This window comes from Otolemur garnettii, unplaced genomic scaffold, assembly GCF_000181295.1.
Source record: "Otolemur garnettii isolate 467f Iridium unplaced genomic scaffold, OtoGar3 scaffold00002, whole genome shotgun sequence".
Classification (NCBI taxonomy): domain Eukaryota; kingdom Metazoa; phylum Chordata; class Mammalia; order Primates; family Galagidae; genus Otolemur; species Otolemur garnettii.
Genome location: NW_003852397.1, coordinates 12,354,366 through 12,368,929, shown reverse-complemented (window position 1 = coordinate 12,368,929; position 14,564 = coordinate 12,354,366). Strand labels below are relative to the sequence as shown.

At 37.7% G+C, this 14,564-nt stretch overlaps 1 protein-coding gene across 2 annotated transcripts in view; it reads right to left on the bottom strand.

The window, feature by feature from the left end:
- Positions 1 to 14,564, bottom strand: part of DSE (dermatan sulfate epimerase) — a 63,930-nt gene that overhangs the window by 28,360 nt on the left and 21,006 nt on the right. For both annotated transcript variants that reach the window (XM_003781609.3, XM_023513300.1), the window contains exon 2: positions 5,978 to 6,446. In XM_003781609.3, coding sequence (XP_003781657.1) covers positions 5,978 to 6,393 — 416 coding nt within the window. In that variant the 5' untranslated portion in view covers positions 6,394 to 6,446. The remainder of the gene's footprint in view (positions 1 to 5,977; positions 6,447 to 14,564) is intronic.

Genomic DNA, 14,564 nt, shown 5'->3' with positions numbered 1-14,564 from the left:
ATGTCCCTATCCAGATTTTGCAATCCACAGCAAGGATTTAATACACAGTCGTTGTGTGGGGGGGCGGGAATAGTACAATTACTTCTCTGTCCAAAAGTTCAACGTTTTTTGTTTCCCTCACCAGTTCTCCTGATTTCCTGTAGCTAACTGGCTCCAAGGCAAGAGTGAAGTAATTTCTTTCCTCTGTGATTTATTTTCTGTCTTATGATAAGTAAGCAAAAATACTATAGAAAGAAAGGGAGAAAAGGAATGATTCACAACAAATAATTCTCAAAAATGCAACTCCAGATTTACAAAGTATACAAAATGCAGTACTGTGTACCAAGGAACCTAAGAATAAAGTTGCATATTCATACCTATTTCTGTCTATTAATAATAAACGTTTTAGTAAAACTATGTGCCAGGCACATGACGCTAAGAGCTTTATATGCATTATCTCATTTAATCCCCGGAACACTCTTGCATAGGCAGAAAAATCGTTTCACAGAAGAAGAAACAAGTTTACAGATGTTACAGAACCTGCCAAAGGACACGTGGCTAATACAGTTAGAGCCAAGATGCAAGCACAGATCTGCATCCAAAGAGCCCTCGGCCAGGCCTATTCCCCAGGGCTTACAATTTGAAGATGACAGCCCCCAAAAGCCTGCTGGTTAGAAATGCACACTGGATAACTCTTACGCCATCATGAACAACAAATCCTGTTACAATATTATCTTAAATCTCTTCTAAATGCATTCACCTTCCCATATTATTAAACCAAGTACAGAAAACTTAACCGCACCTTTCGTGATTCAGAATCTGTAGTATCTTCCAATAATTGAATACATTTTGCTTATTTTGTCTTTTTTCAGTTCTAGAAAATCACTGTAAGAATTTGCTGAGGAGTACAATGTCAAGCTCATGGCAACCCACCTACCAAGAGCTCGGTTGAGATACACAATGTGTAAGGATGCTGCCTGATGGCTAGGCAGTCATTTCATTTTTGTACCTATGTAAAATTCTACTGAAGGATTAAGCTAGACTAGACAGAAAAAAAAGTGGCCTGGACTAAATCACAGATCCATCCCCTTCACCCCCACTCCTTCCCCTGCCCCAGTTTTAGTGAACTTTGCTTTTGAGATCCTCCATTGAGGGAGGTACATCTGAGCAAAACAGGCATGGTTCTGCTCTCAGTCCAGTCTGGTGTAATAAACACCACCACACAATTGGTCACACATGCACCGTAAGGATGCTATGAGAAAACCGCGAGGGTTCTTCATGAAAACCCCAGGAGAAATTTCCTTCTGATCCTAGGGCCAAGAGTAATTCTTCTACAGAACGACTGATCTCATGGATATTAATCTTAAAACTGACTCTACATACTTTCTTTGTTGCTAAGACCCAAACCCCTCAGGGTGCACTTGTGGCTCGCTCACGGGGTGTAAGATGCATTTTAGGAACTGTCTCATTCCTTGTCTAGTCATCCCCAACCTGACCCCCCCCCCCACTTTTCTTTCTCAGCTACTTCTCACTTAAATCACGTTTTTATGTTTCCTTAATCTTCAGGAGGAAAGATACAGTAGAAATAAGTACAAAAAATTAAATAAAAATGTACGTCCATATTATACAAATTTTTAAAAGTTGAATATGTGCTGACTCTAAAAACGTACCCTAAAAACTCATTTTTTAAAGAAATCCCTTTGAAATCTCTAATAAGCCCTGCATTTATGATTTTCTTACCTTGAAGTTTAAGCTCTTAAAGAAAAAAAAATGGCGAATTTTCACTTATTTGAAATCCAGCTGTTTTTTAAAACTCCATGTAAAGACTGAATATAGAAAGCAATTAATAATAAATGAGGAAGGCCGCACGGTGCCAACTGGCAGACCCAGAACTTGTGTGCTCTGTCTAGGTGACATTATATAAAAAAAGACTTCACTGTGAGTGTCATAAAATGTATTTTCCATTGTTATAAGCCCCACATTATGATCTAGCTTATTAAGCTTTCTAAAAATGGGTGTATGTTAAGTTCTAATCAAGCTTTTTTATAACAAATATAACCCAAATCCTAACTCTTCTTTGGAAGACTAGATCTATGGGCAGTGGGGGTGGGGAAGGCTTAATTAGTAAGGGTAAAAACAAAGACATTACCGGTGATGTTTCTGCCATTATAATTTTTAAGTTAATAATAATATGCCACTATATGTTAGGTCACAATAATATCTTTTTTAAATTTGATTTTCAGAACAAAGTTAAGCACAAGTTTAAACTACCCTATTATCTTTGTTGTGATGAAGACTGTGTGAGTTTTAACAGAAGGGAGAATAACGGAGAGAGCTTCTGAGAGAGGATATGGGCACCCTGCAAAAGCAGATACAGCACATATGTAAGTCTCAACTTTCCGTGGTGCCCCGTCATCCAGATACTCAGAGGTACACACAGGTATAATGCAGGCTATTGTTCTTTTCAATCACCACCCTTATCAATCTATCAGATTCCCTTGTACAATTAGATAATAATTTCCATTTAAATGTTCCTTTACAATGGCCCAAGATTCTTAAAAATCTATCCATGTGACCTTTAACCTCTTTACTTACTCCTCAAATAAAATAAGCCACATTAATAAATTTGTATGCATGTATAGCTCATGTGTATTTCTTTTTAACACTGGACACAGACATAGCACTGTCACTTCCCCCCAAGCTTTCTTCAGTGGTGTTACTATTAGATTCTTATATGCGTAAAGAAAGGGCCTCAGGGAGCACTGCTAAAAATTTTCATGCAACAAGGCCAAAGAGAAATTTTTATGAATTAAACAGATGTTCTAGTTTAGAGAGCAGTTTGAACAAATCCTCAAATACTATTTCCTTAGAGTTTATATATACTAAATTATAAAGCAAACAGGGTCTAAATACTAGGTAAAATAATGGTATCATTGTGATGATAATTATCCATCATCATTACTTTTTGAGGGGTTACTATGTGGCAGGAACTGTGCTCAATACTTTACATTGATTATCTCACTTAATCCTCCTAACGACCTATGAGGTAGATATGGCTGTTACTGCCACATTATACATCAGGATACCAGTGCTCACACAAATTAAGAAAATTAATCTGAAGTAACACAGTCGAAAAGTGGGGAAGCCCAGACTCCAATGCAGGCAGTGTGGCTCCAGAGCTGGTGCTTTTCTACCCTACCACAGTGAAGCATGACACAGATGTTTAAGTCAGTCATGAATGAAAAGGAATGACATCCTTTATTAAATGATCCTTAACTCAGTTCTGAGCAGAGGAAAGACTCCTAGTTTAGGTTTTAAGTATTCAATGTTTGCACCTGTTTCCCTGGGTGCACAATTACTAGGCTATTTCTTCATTTTTGAATCCCCAGCACCCAGTACAGTGCATGACACACAGTAGATAATAAATGTCTAGGGATGAAATGAATAAATGAATGAACATCGTTTAGTCATGGGTTTTCAAAAGAGTAGAAATGCTCTTCACAAAATGGCAAATGCATTCAGTCCGATGCAGCTATAGTAGAAAGTATTTTTAATTCCATAATATATTAATTATTGATATAGTTTATAAATAAAAGCTAGTCTTTTGATTTTTTTTTTCCTGAAATCAAATATAGGTGAACTATATCCTAAGACAATGACAACACTCACAGTGTATCTTCTTTGTACACAGTGAGGACCCATGATGTAAATGAACAATTTAAAGAGGGGTCATAGGACTGTAAAAACATTTGACAGTGTTTTAAAAGTTGTCAAAAAGTGATTATGCCCACCTACAAATCTAAATAAAAATTCAAGAGTCCAGGGGTTAGATGTGGTAGTTTCTAAAAAAATTTCATAAAGTATTAAAAAGCCCAATCTAATAATATTACCTGCTAAGACAAAATGCTTATGTGGCTCAACTTTTTTTTTTTTTCAGGCTAAAGAATCTGGATTTTATTTAATCAGACAACAAACAATAATTCTATTTCCATTTTCTTGACACTTTTCAAAGAAAAATGAAGTAGCTAAGTAGCTTGCCTTTCTATACCAACATCACTTCTGGAACTAGAAATCACATGTGAAGGTAAATTCTCAATTTCTAACCTTTAGCTTCTTGGAGGTAAAGAGAAAGAAGTCAACTGTTGACCACTCTTACACCAAAGACTGGCTTTTGGGTACTGGATAATGGCATAGAGTTATACCTATTTTTATCAATAGTGCCATGAATAAAGTACTAGTCCTTTAGTGAATCTCTACATCTCCAATGATCAGTAAACTTGAACTATAGAAACTATGTGAAAAAACCAGAATTTTTATTTGAAATTATTTGCTTGTCTTCTTTTTTCATAGAGTCTAATCCTAACAACAGCTTTCATTCACTGGTAATACACCCGAACATTTTATATTATAATAAAAAAATTGTATTAGTCTTGCACAATTCTCTTAATACTGCTGTATGTGTGCTAAAAAATCTCTATAAAAAGGGGAATTCACAGTCAGTTACTCTCTGACAATTGTGAAATGGAATAGATGGCTTTTCATGGTAACTATCTCTCTGGAACATCTACATGTTCCAAAATCTGCCAAAATCTACTTTTCTATGTAAAACAAAAAAAAGCTCTAAAGAGAAAGTACCCTTATAAATGACAAAGGTTTTTTTTTCCTAAATAATTTAAACATGGTTGCCACTGTTAACTAATTGCAGAAATCAATTAATGAGTTACCATACCATTTAATAACATAATCTTGTAGTTGAAATATCAGATAACTTTTTATACACCTTTTATTTTCTTTCTTGGTGTCAGGATTAGTAAATCAGTTAATGTGAGTCAAAATCAGAAACTACTACATATGTGGCTAATCTCTGAAACAAATCAAATAAAAAAAAACTTTTAGCTTAAATTATCATCAGCTTCAGAATGACTACATATACTACACGAGAAGGCTTAAAAATCAGTTCTGATATGTATTTAATGCCAATTCTTCCATAATCTTTTTCATTACAAAATTCCAGAAATCAGAAAGCTCAGAAACCACCATTTTTCACTTTAATATGGAAGATGTAATTCATCAGAGCATTAAGTGCATTCAGTGATTTTTCTAAGCATTTAAAAATGAGTTCTCGCTCAAAAAAAATTAAAAAATAAAAAATGAAATAAAAATTAGCTCTCTTTATCCCTATGACAAGTGTCAGCTTACATAATTTCTAAAAAAATATTTCATATAATTTATAAATGTGGGGCCCAACTGGACCAAAAATGAGCATTAAAACAGAGTTTAGATAAACATACTCAGAATCCCTTGTTTAATCAACTCATCCCCTATCTTTTTGGAAGCAGATGGAAGCATTTATTATAAATAAATAAAATAAATTTAAGCTAATCAAAAAGAGACAGGAAGTTGTTCTTGAATCTGAAACTGCTGTAAATTATTACATAGTTAGAATTCCTTATACAATTACACCACAACATTGGTTTTCCTACAGATTTGGGCAATCTGTTGGTTATCAGATAGGATCCCGTTATAAATTGCCAGTCAATCCCATCACACTGACTCTTAGCTTCCTGTTATAAAATGCAAATGAAATGGCAATTAACTGAAAATTTTTGCTGGCAAAAAGTTTTAACCACATGGAAGTCAATCGAAACCTAACACCAGATAGACAATGGTTATATATGCATGTCAGTTCAGGGGAAGAGAATTCTCAACAACTGAGATGATACTATCTACTCAATTTTGCAAAATATTATTTTTCTTCGGTTAGGTTACATCTAAGTATTTTCTTTCTAACTTTAAACATGGAAGTTACTAAGTTTTCTGAAACTGCAGGCCATTTACAAGCCACTGGCAACACGAAGAACAGGTAATACCTATCCTTAACCCCCAGACCACCAACACCCAAAGACGTATGTGAAGATGAGGCCTCTGAGATTATATATGGATTCATTTCTTTACATTGCAGAGGTAATACAGTAAGAAGAAAAAGACAAAAATCTACCAACTAGGCTGCGCTGCCATCCTCTCCATGTAGTCTTTGGCCATGTCTCGGGCTTCAATGTTTTCAGGATACAGCACACAGAACATTGCCAAGGCTCCCAAGTTGTTCCCATAAATTTCATTCCAGCGGGCACTGTAGTCCTTAGGATCCCAGGGAGGGAGGTACTCCAAGGGACTGGATAACATGGTGTGTACAGCCTCAGTGAGCTTGGCTGCAATGTGTTCATGAGAGCTGGAGGCCCTGAGCTGAAGCTCCGCCACCTCCGCCCTGGAGAAGTACAGCATTGGGTGGCTGTCATAGTTGGCATTGGTGAAAGGAATCATGACTTCTGGGTTCTTGTCAGTGATGTAGGCTGACACAACACAAAACAAATATATGAAAAACACACTGGGAGCCCCCCGTGTGTGAGTCCTCATCGTGGCATCAGATCTCCAAATCTCCAGGGCAGCCAAACCATCTTTGAAAGATCCTATGGGAGATAAAAAGAAAAGCATCTGTCAGCCAAGGGAACATGGCACAGGTAGCAACATGGTAGGTAGGCACCTTGCTTACTCAGAAGAAGATTAAATATTGAAAGACAAAGCTTATGAAATTTAGATTTGTAAATACAGCAAAAATTTGAATTAGGAAGAAACTAAACTAATAAATTTAATTTTACAGAATTAAACATAGTATTTTAGAACTGTATTCATTATGGAAAACAGAACTTTAGACTTAAGGGAAAATGTATATTTCTTCAACTAGGGGAAAAAACTCTCCTTGGTATTCTTCTCACATACTATTATGCAAAAAATGTAAGATTTTAGGGTGGGACCTATGGCTCAAGGAGTAGGGCACCGGCCTAATATACTGGAGGTGGTGGATTCAAACTGGGCCCCAGCCCCCCGCCAAAAAAAATGCAAAAAAAAAGTTAGATTTTATAATTTTTTAAACATTAACATACAGTATAAACCACAATCACCAAAAGCTGGTTATGAACAGTCATCTGGGACACTAAACAGACATGACCAAAAAAAAAAAAAAAAAATCCTGTATTTCTAAGAGTAGAATATAAACGCCTTAACACAGTAACTAAGAAAATGACATAAAGGCTATGTTAACCAGTTTGGTGAAAATATTTCAAATTGTATATGAAAACACCACACTGTACCCCAAGATTACATTAATGTACACAGCTATCATTTAATAAAAAAAAAATCCTGCATTTCTTAATATAGCCTCTTATACTCTAACTTATCCTATTCTAACATTTCTGAGCCAGGGATTAGGATCAATATACCTATTAGAATGTAAGCAGACAAAATATTGTGAATACAGCTAAATACCCTCTTTATGTGAGCAGAAGGTGGAGACAGAGAAGACAAAGACAGAGTAAACATCTCCAAACCCTGGGTCCCCTAGGCTGACATCAGCAAGCGTGCAGTAATGACAACTAGACACCCAGCTGCGGGGACTAGGAACTGACACGCCTTCATCCAGAAAATAAAATCCCAGAATTAAAAGGCTGAAATAACATGTGTGCATTTTCCCCTTACTCTTTGAAACTATTACCTGCTTTTTCATTTTGGACATGGGATTTTGGTGTCATTCAGTAAGTCAGAATTTAAACCAAGCTCACATATTTTCTTAACTACTTGATTTTCTTAAAAGCCCTTTTTTTCAGTGGCAGATTTGCGCACCGGTTAAAAGAACGTCTTTCAAGTGTAGAAACACTTAAAAAAAAAAAAAATCAGCCTAGTCTATGTCCCACATCTGGGATAAAGCAGGCATAAAATCCCCCAGAGGAAAGTCAGGGAATTCTTAAAATTCTTAAGAGGGTAAAGGTTATAGAAAGCAGACCAGAAAAAGACAGTTTTATGTAAATAATGAACAGTGGTTTTCAATTATTAAAGGGAAAAACTGATGGTGAAAAATCAACCTCCCAAGCTGAACACAAACTGTTTTTCCAAGGAAAAAAATAGCCTCATCACATTCAGAAGAAAGAAAACTAAGATTTTAACAGACATTGAAGACCAAGCCACATTCTCAACATACTGTGTCTCCAAGAGAAAGAGAACAAGGCATCACTTGAGGATGCACCCTTACCCTGGAATTCTTTACATTTTCAAATGTGCTTTAGACTACATATAGATGTGAAACTCAATAGCAGTGGTATTGTGAAGCATTTCGCATTTATTTCAAGAGCATGACTTCTGATGAATAGAAGAACATTAATATAGCCATGCTAACTAAGACATATAAAATAGAAATAACTCTTGGACTGGAACCGTATTATGTCTAGCACCCAAAGCTTCAAGGCGGCTGGCTGGCTGGATCCTTCAAGGTCAGAGGCCCGGCCAAAAGAAATAGTCTTCTGTGGTTACGGCTGAAGAGGGGTGTGGTCTCTGGCAACAGAAAGAAGTAGCTGGGTCTGAAGAAACTCTCAGTCCCCCAGGGGCTTATTTCTCCCTCCTTTCAAAGGAAAATAACACTATCGGTTTTTTAAAAGGTCCCCCTTTTAAAAGCCTGTATATATACATATATATACAAATCCCCAAAAGTCTAAGAAAGGATGTTGTCAGCAATACAATTATCATTGTGGGGTGAGAATAGATTGGCAGTTTATCCTCTAAATGAACCCCATATACATGCAATTAAAGATCTCCTCTCAAATACCAGTTTTAGAATGTGGGAGAGCCCAATTAATTTATAGGTGGGTAGTGGGGTGCCTCAGACGATGAGGGACTGGGTAAGAGAGACACATGGAGATGAGAGTCTTTCCATCTCAGATTCTGACATCCCCCAGATTCTGATTTATCTTATTCTCCTTCTCTACTCTCCTCCCCAGCCACACGGGCACTGAGATAGCCCAGGATGCCGCAGAGCCACTCACACTGTGGGTACCTGCCTGACCCGACAGAACTCACACGACGACCCCAGCCACTTCTGCCACATTGCTTCTCATCACTCAGCGGGTGTCTGAAAGAGTGACTCCTAAAGCACAGAACCTCATTAAGATGTTGTTTTGGGAATGAGGCCATGTCGGTGTGCCATTATTGAAGGTCCCCTAGTTATTGCTACAAATTCATGAGAGGGTGTTAGAGCAGCAAGGTTGTGAGCTACCACACATTTCAAACCACTTCCCGTCAGAATACAGTGAGGGCCAATGCAGAACCCACAAAACTCTGCAGAACAGTCCTCTACAAAGACTGCCAGAGGGCACTGCCTGTGGCTTCCTCTCCTGCCACAAACTGTGTTACCTTTCTCACTTCTCACTCCATGTGCCCAACCCCCACTGCTCTCCCAGCCTTTAGGCCTTTGTTGATCTACCCAAGGAGGTGATTTCTACTACCGTCTAGCACATGCCTGTATCACACTGGACTCTTTCCGTTGTTTACGTGCCTTGCCTCCCAGAAGGCAGAAACCTTCTTCTGTGCACAGAGGGAGCTTAGCACAGAACCTGGCATTTAAAAGGCAGGGCTCGTGGCCTTGAACTAAGCCTGTGAGGCTCAGAGCTGTGCAAGTAGGTCTCTCCACTAAAATGAGAAATTTTATTCCCCCTTATTTAAAGCCCAGGCAAGTTTGGAATTTTCCAGAAAATTTTCGGCTAGGAAATTAATGGGAGAAAACATTCATGAAGCCTAGAATCTTTCATAGCCTAAAAAGTACTCAGTCGTTTAAAAAAAAAGAAAAAAGAAAGAAAAAAATTAAAATTAACTAAAGTCTAACCCAAACTTGTTTTTGGCTGGTAACCTGAAGAGAGACCTAATTCCCATCCATCATTTTAAATCTGTCTAGAAAATTCCTCCAAAAATTCCCATTTCCAGACTTTGGACTTCCCCCTTGACCTTCCACTCTAGGCACTCTGCTACCCGCTCTATAAACTAAACGAAAGCAGCCTTTCTCAAAATAATAAGTTTTATGTTAATTTTGTATACTTATGTCAACGTACATTAGGAAAACTATAATTACCACAACAAACCTGAGATTTCAACAAATATACAAAGTTCTTATTTAAAATACATTTATGTTTAAAGTTTTTAAAAACAGACAAGGATATGGCAAAGATTGTTGAAGGTAATACCTGAATGACTATCATTTGGGAGATGCTGAAAATGCTCAGTGAGCAATCAATGGTGAGTAAGGGCTAATGGGTTGGTAGCCCAACCCCCCTACTCCTTAGACCATGGAACAAACCCAGACAAACATATCCACATTACCTCTCATGGCTTGTGTCTTAGAAAAGCAAGTCTGAACTTTGACATATCTGTGGATGATCTCTTAAGCTATTCACCCCCTAGTTCACTGTGTTTCAGAGACAGCAGAGCACTGCCAGCTCCTTTAAATTTCTTTAAGATGCACCTGACTCAATTCAAGAGCATAACATTTTCAAAAACACACTCAACAACTGACCTACCAATACATCCTTTATCCATAATTCAATTCTCAGGATGCTTCTGAATAACCCGTTTGAGCCTCATTTCCCCTGACATTCTCCTTTTCCTCTTCTACTCAAGTACATTGACTTTCATAATCCAGTTTTCCTTCCCACTCTTTTGTCTCCCTCTCTGCAACTTGGATAGTAAAAACATTCCTAATCAATATATTATATCAACAGACACAACACAGTCACTTAAGAATCACTCTATTACTACAAGATAATTCAGATAGCAATTTGATCATCTCTCGGCCTATGTGCCCTACATAAATGTGCAAGAGTCCAAGTTTGGTGTTATGTTTAGACTAAGCCACATGAATTAAAATCATATTAAACAGATCTTCACAAAGCAACAATAAGCTCAAAATTATTTTGCTTTAATTCTAGTTCCAATAACCTACAGCAGCTATTATGATTCAGCAATCGCACAGAAACAAATGATCTTAAATGCTTTCCCATATCTGATCTTTTGCTTTATAATAACAATGTGGCAAAACAGTATTGTTCGTTCCATAACAGTAAACTTCAGAGGCAGAATTAGAACTCAGAATCTCCTCATTGCTAAACCAAGGCGCTTTCCCTGAGCCAAACTAATTTATGAGAATGTTCACCAACATTAAAAGTTCCACATTTTTGCCATCCTTACAGAAAAAAAGCGAAGAAAGAGCTGGCTGAGAGAGGGAAAAAACAGAACACGAAACTAGTACACTGAGTTTCTAAAGAGATGTGGGTTTCCAAATTGTCTGGGACTGTTTATACAATGAAACACACAGTAGTGCCACAGTCGTTTCAATTCCTCAGGTTTAGAAAATGCAGAAAATATAAGGATGGAAGGAATGAATCACCTTGAAAGTAAACCATGTCCCCAATTAAGATGGATTAAAACTCTCTTCTACTATGTACCAAATATAAGGAGTACAGCATAAATGATTAACAGCGTGGGGTGGGGAGTTGGGTAGGCAAGAGTATAAATCCTAGCTCCACCACCTCCTAGCTTTGATCATCAATGTCTGCTCTCCAAACTGCCATTCTCTCACCCATAAAATGGAACCTGCTTCACAGGGGGTATGATATGCTTAGCATGGAACCTGACATGAAGTAAAAGTTCAACAAATATTTATTTTTAAAAAAGGGAAGGAATTTCAGATATGCAAGATTATATTACCTATGCCAAAAACTAAATCTTTATAGTTTTTTGGGGTGGGGGATGGGGAGAGAGAGAACGCCGGAGATATTAACTGAGGAGGGCTAGGTAATGTCACTTGTTAGAGACCTCGCTGACACTGGAATGCAATGCTCCTGATTCTTCAACACATCATTCATAATACACTCATCACTCATTGGAAAGGAAAGCATACGACCTTTGATATTCTTGAAGTGTTTTTTTGGTGGTTTTGCCCCATGGAGAAGAATAACAGATTAAATAAACTACTATCTGAGTTTGTGTCTCAAGGTCAGTAAATTCTTGATGTATAAAAAGTGCCTGCTTCTTATTCTATAAAACAGTTGCTGGAAAATACAGTTTTTGTCTAGGAAGCTTGTTCCTTAGTAACAATACATTTAAATTGTGGAAGAACTACATGAAACACTCAGGGGATACTCTACTGCTGGAGGTGACGATTTAACCTGAGTCCAGAATCTGGTCTTGGCTCTGCCCTGTATTAGTACCCCCGCTGATCACCCTGGGGATGAGATGTTACCCAATGTCAATGAAGCTCTTCCTGCCCCCATATACTATGAAAACTTTGAGACAGACTGTTATGGTCCATTATTTTACTTCCAAGAAACACTGTCGACAGCATCCTTTCTAATTCACTTGTACCAAGTTTCAAGTTGCTCAGCTTAGCCGTCTTGCTGGGAGGGCTTCATTTGTTTCTATTCACAAGAATTTTACATTTCTTGGTTTTTATGTATCTCAAAACTTTCGCAATGACCCACATATATAAAACCAGAATGTCAGCATGTTCATTTATGATAAACACAACTATCAGGCAGATTGGGAAATATTTTCTAAATTCATAGGAAACTGACAGAGGAAGTGAATTATTAGACAATTGCCTGGTGAGCAAGGAATGAATCAGAACAAAGGCCACAGGAAGGGCCCTGGACTTGGGGCAACTGGACCAGTTAAGATCACCACCATAATTATACGCGAGACGAGGCTCCGACTAGCAGCCATCACAGATGTCCTTGGGGTATCATTACAAACAAAATTTTAAAAGTTGAATTGTAACGTTGTTTAGAAAATAAAAGCAAAATGTACATCGGCCACAGTATGTGCCACCAAATCCACTAAGCTCAACCCAAAATGAGCTGCTCCAGCTTGCCCAACCCAATGGACGGGCCTCATAGTCATTACATGGATAGGACAGTTAATATCTCCCCTACTAGCACTCATGTGCCCATGTCCTTGAAAGGGCTAACACAGGCAGACCCGATAACTGAATGTTCCTGATGTTGCCCTCTCCCCAGGAGAATATGCAGGTATGGCAGAAGTTAAGCACTGTGACTCTTGCTTGTTCATGCTTCCATTTAATTCCACGTCCCCCCTCCTTTAGGCCTCCAATACGACTGCAGGCAAACCGTGATGGCCTAAGAGCACCACACCAGGGTATCATAAGCAGAGCTGCACATTCCTTCTCTGAGCGTTACCTCTCAGAAAAACCTACTTCCAAGAGATTGAGGAATATCTTGCTGTGGTCTCACTTACATGTACCACTTCAATGCCACTGTATAATTTAACTAACGGAACTGTATATTTTTAAAGCTCTCCTTACTTTTCAATTTTAGTTTTATTAAATGCAAAACTGAAATGATTTTTTTAAAGTATTTTTCTTTACACCAAAATAAAATCTTATATGTCCTTGGTTATTTTTTGTAGTGAAACAAATCTAACTTTATTCTTAAACATGTCAAATCCTAAGAAAACATACGGTTTTGGTACTATACAATCATTCCCCAAAATTATACTGCCCTAATGTGTTAAGCCTGTGGTCTCAGACAATAACAATAATCTTAAAAACTAAGAGCTCTTAACCAAATTCCTTTTTCTCCCCAAAATGTCATTTCCAAACAAAACTCCACAATGTGAAATGATAGCATATGGAACCTCCAAGAATTTATATACACTACTGAAACAGTAATTAGAATCCTGAGCCCATACAGCAGAACCACCCTATGTATCATAATCGTGTTCACCACCTGCACATGTTTCATTAGAGAAACTTTAAGTGAAGTGCATCTCTGTGCTGTCAAAGAACATTTCTATCATTGGCCCCTGGAAGCTTTTTGTGAAGATACCAAATTTTCTCATAATAAAATGTGATGCCCACTTTCTTTCCCACATCAGTGATAACTGTATAGGTCCTTAGATGAGAAGAATTCATCTAAATTATGTTTTGAATGGCCACAAACTTTCTGATGTCAAGTCTACAGGCTCTATCCCCCCATTCAGCAGAGATCACCTGAGTAATTTAGTGGCTATCAAATTAAATGCACAGTTTAGTGGTACAGGTCGGTCTGGTGCACATTAGTACAGGACTAAGAACCATCAAGATCCAGCTTTTGAAAGAGGAAAAGTAAGGGCAGCAGCGCCTGTGGCTCAAAGGAGTATGGTGCCGGCCCCATATGCCGGAGGTGGCGGGTTCAAACCCAGCCCCAGCCAAAACTGCAAAAAAAAAAAAAAAAGGAGGGAAAGTACAAAGGAAGTGAAATCTATATCATTTTCAGATTTTACGGAGGCAAAGAGCAAACAGAGTAGAGGTGGAAGTGGATAAAGTCACTGACAAGACTATAGGGGTACTAATTTTGCTTACAAAAAGGCTAAAAGAGAAAGTAAAATAGTTACACTTTCTAAGCTAAGCTATAAATAAATTCTAGCTTATCTAATTGGACATCTGATTGGCACTTTTTTTTTTTTTTGCAGTTTTTGGCTGGGGCTGGGTTTGAATCCGCCACCTCCAGCATATGGGGCCAGCGCCCTACTCCTTTGAGCCACAGGTGCCACTCCTGATTGGCACTTTTTAATTATAATTTTAACTGATTTTCTCAATGACAATTTTAAAATACAATATTCTAAAGTGTTGGGGAATTTTTTTATTCCAGTATCATTTTCTGAATAATTTAATATTGAATATATGTGTGTGTGTGTGTGTATATATATATATATAT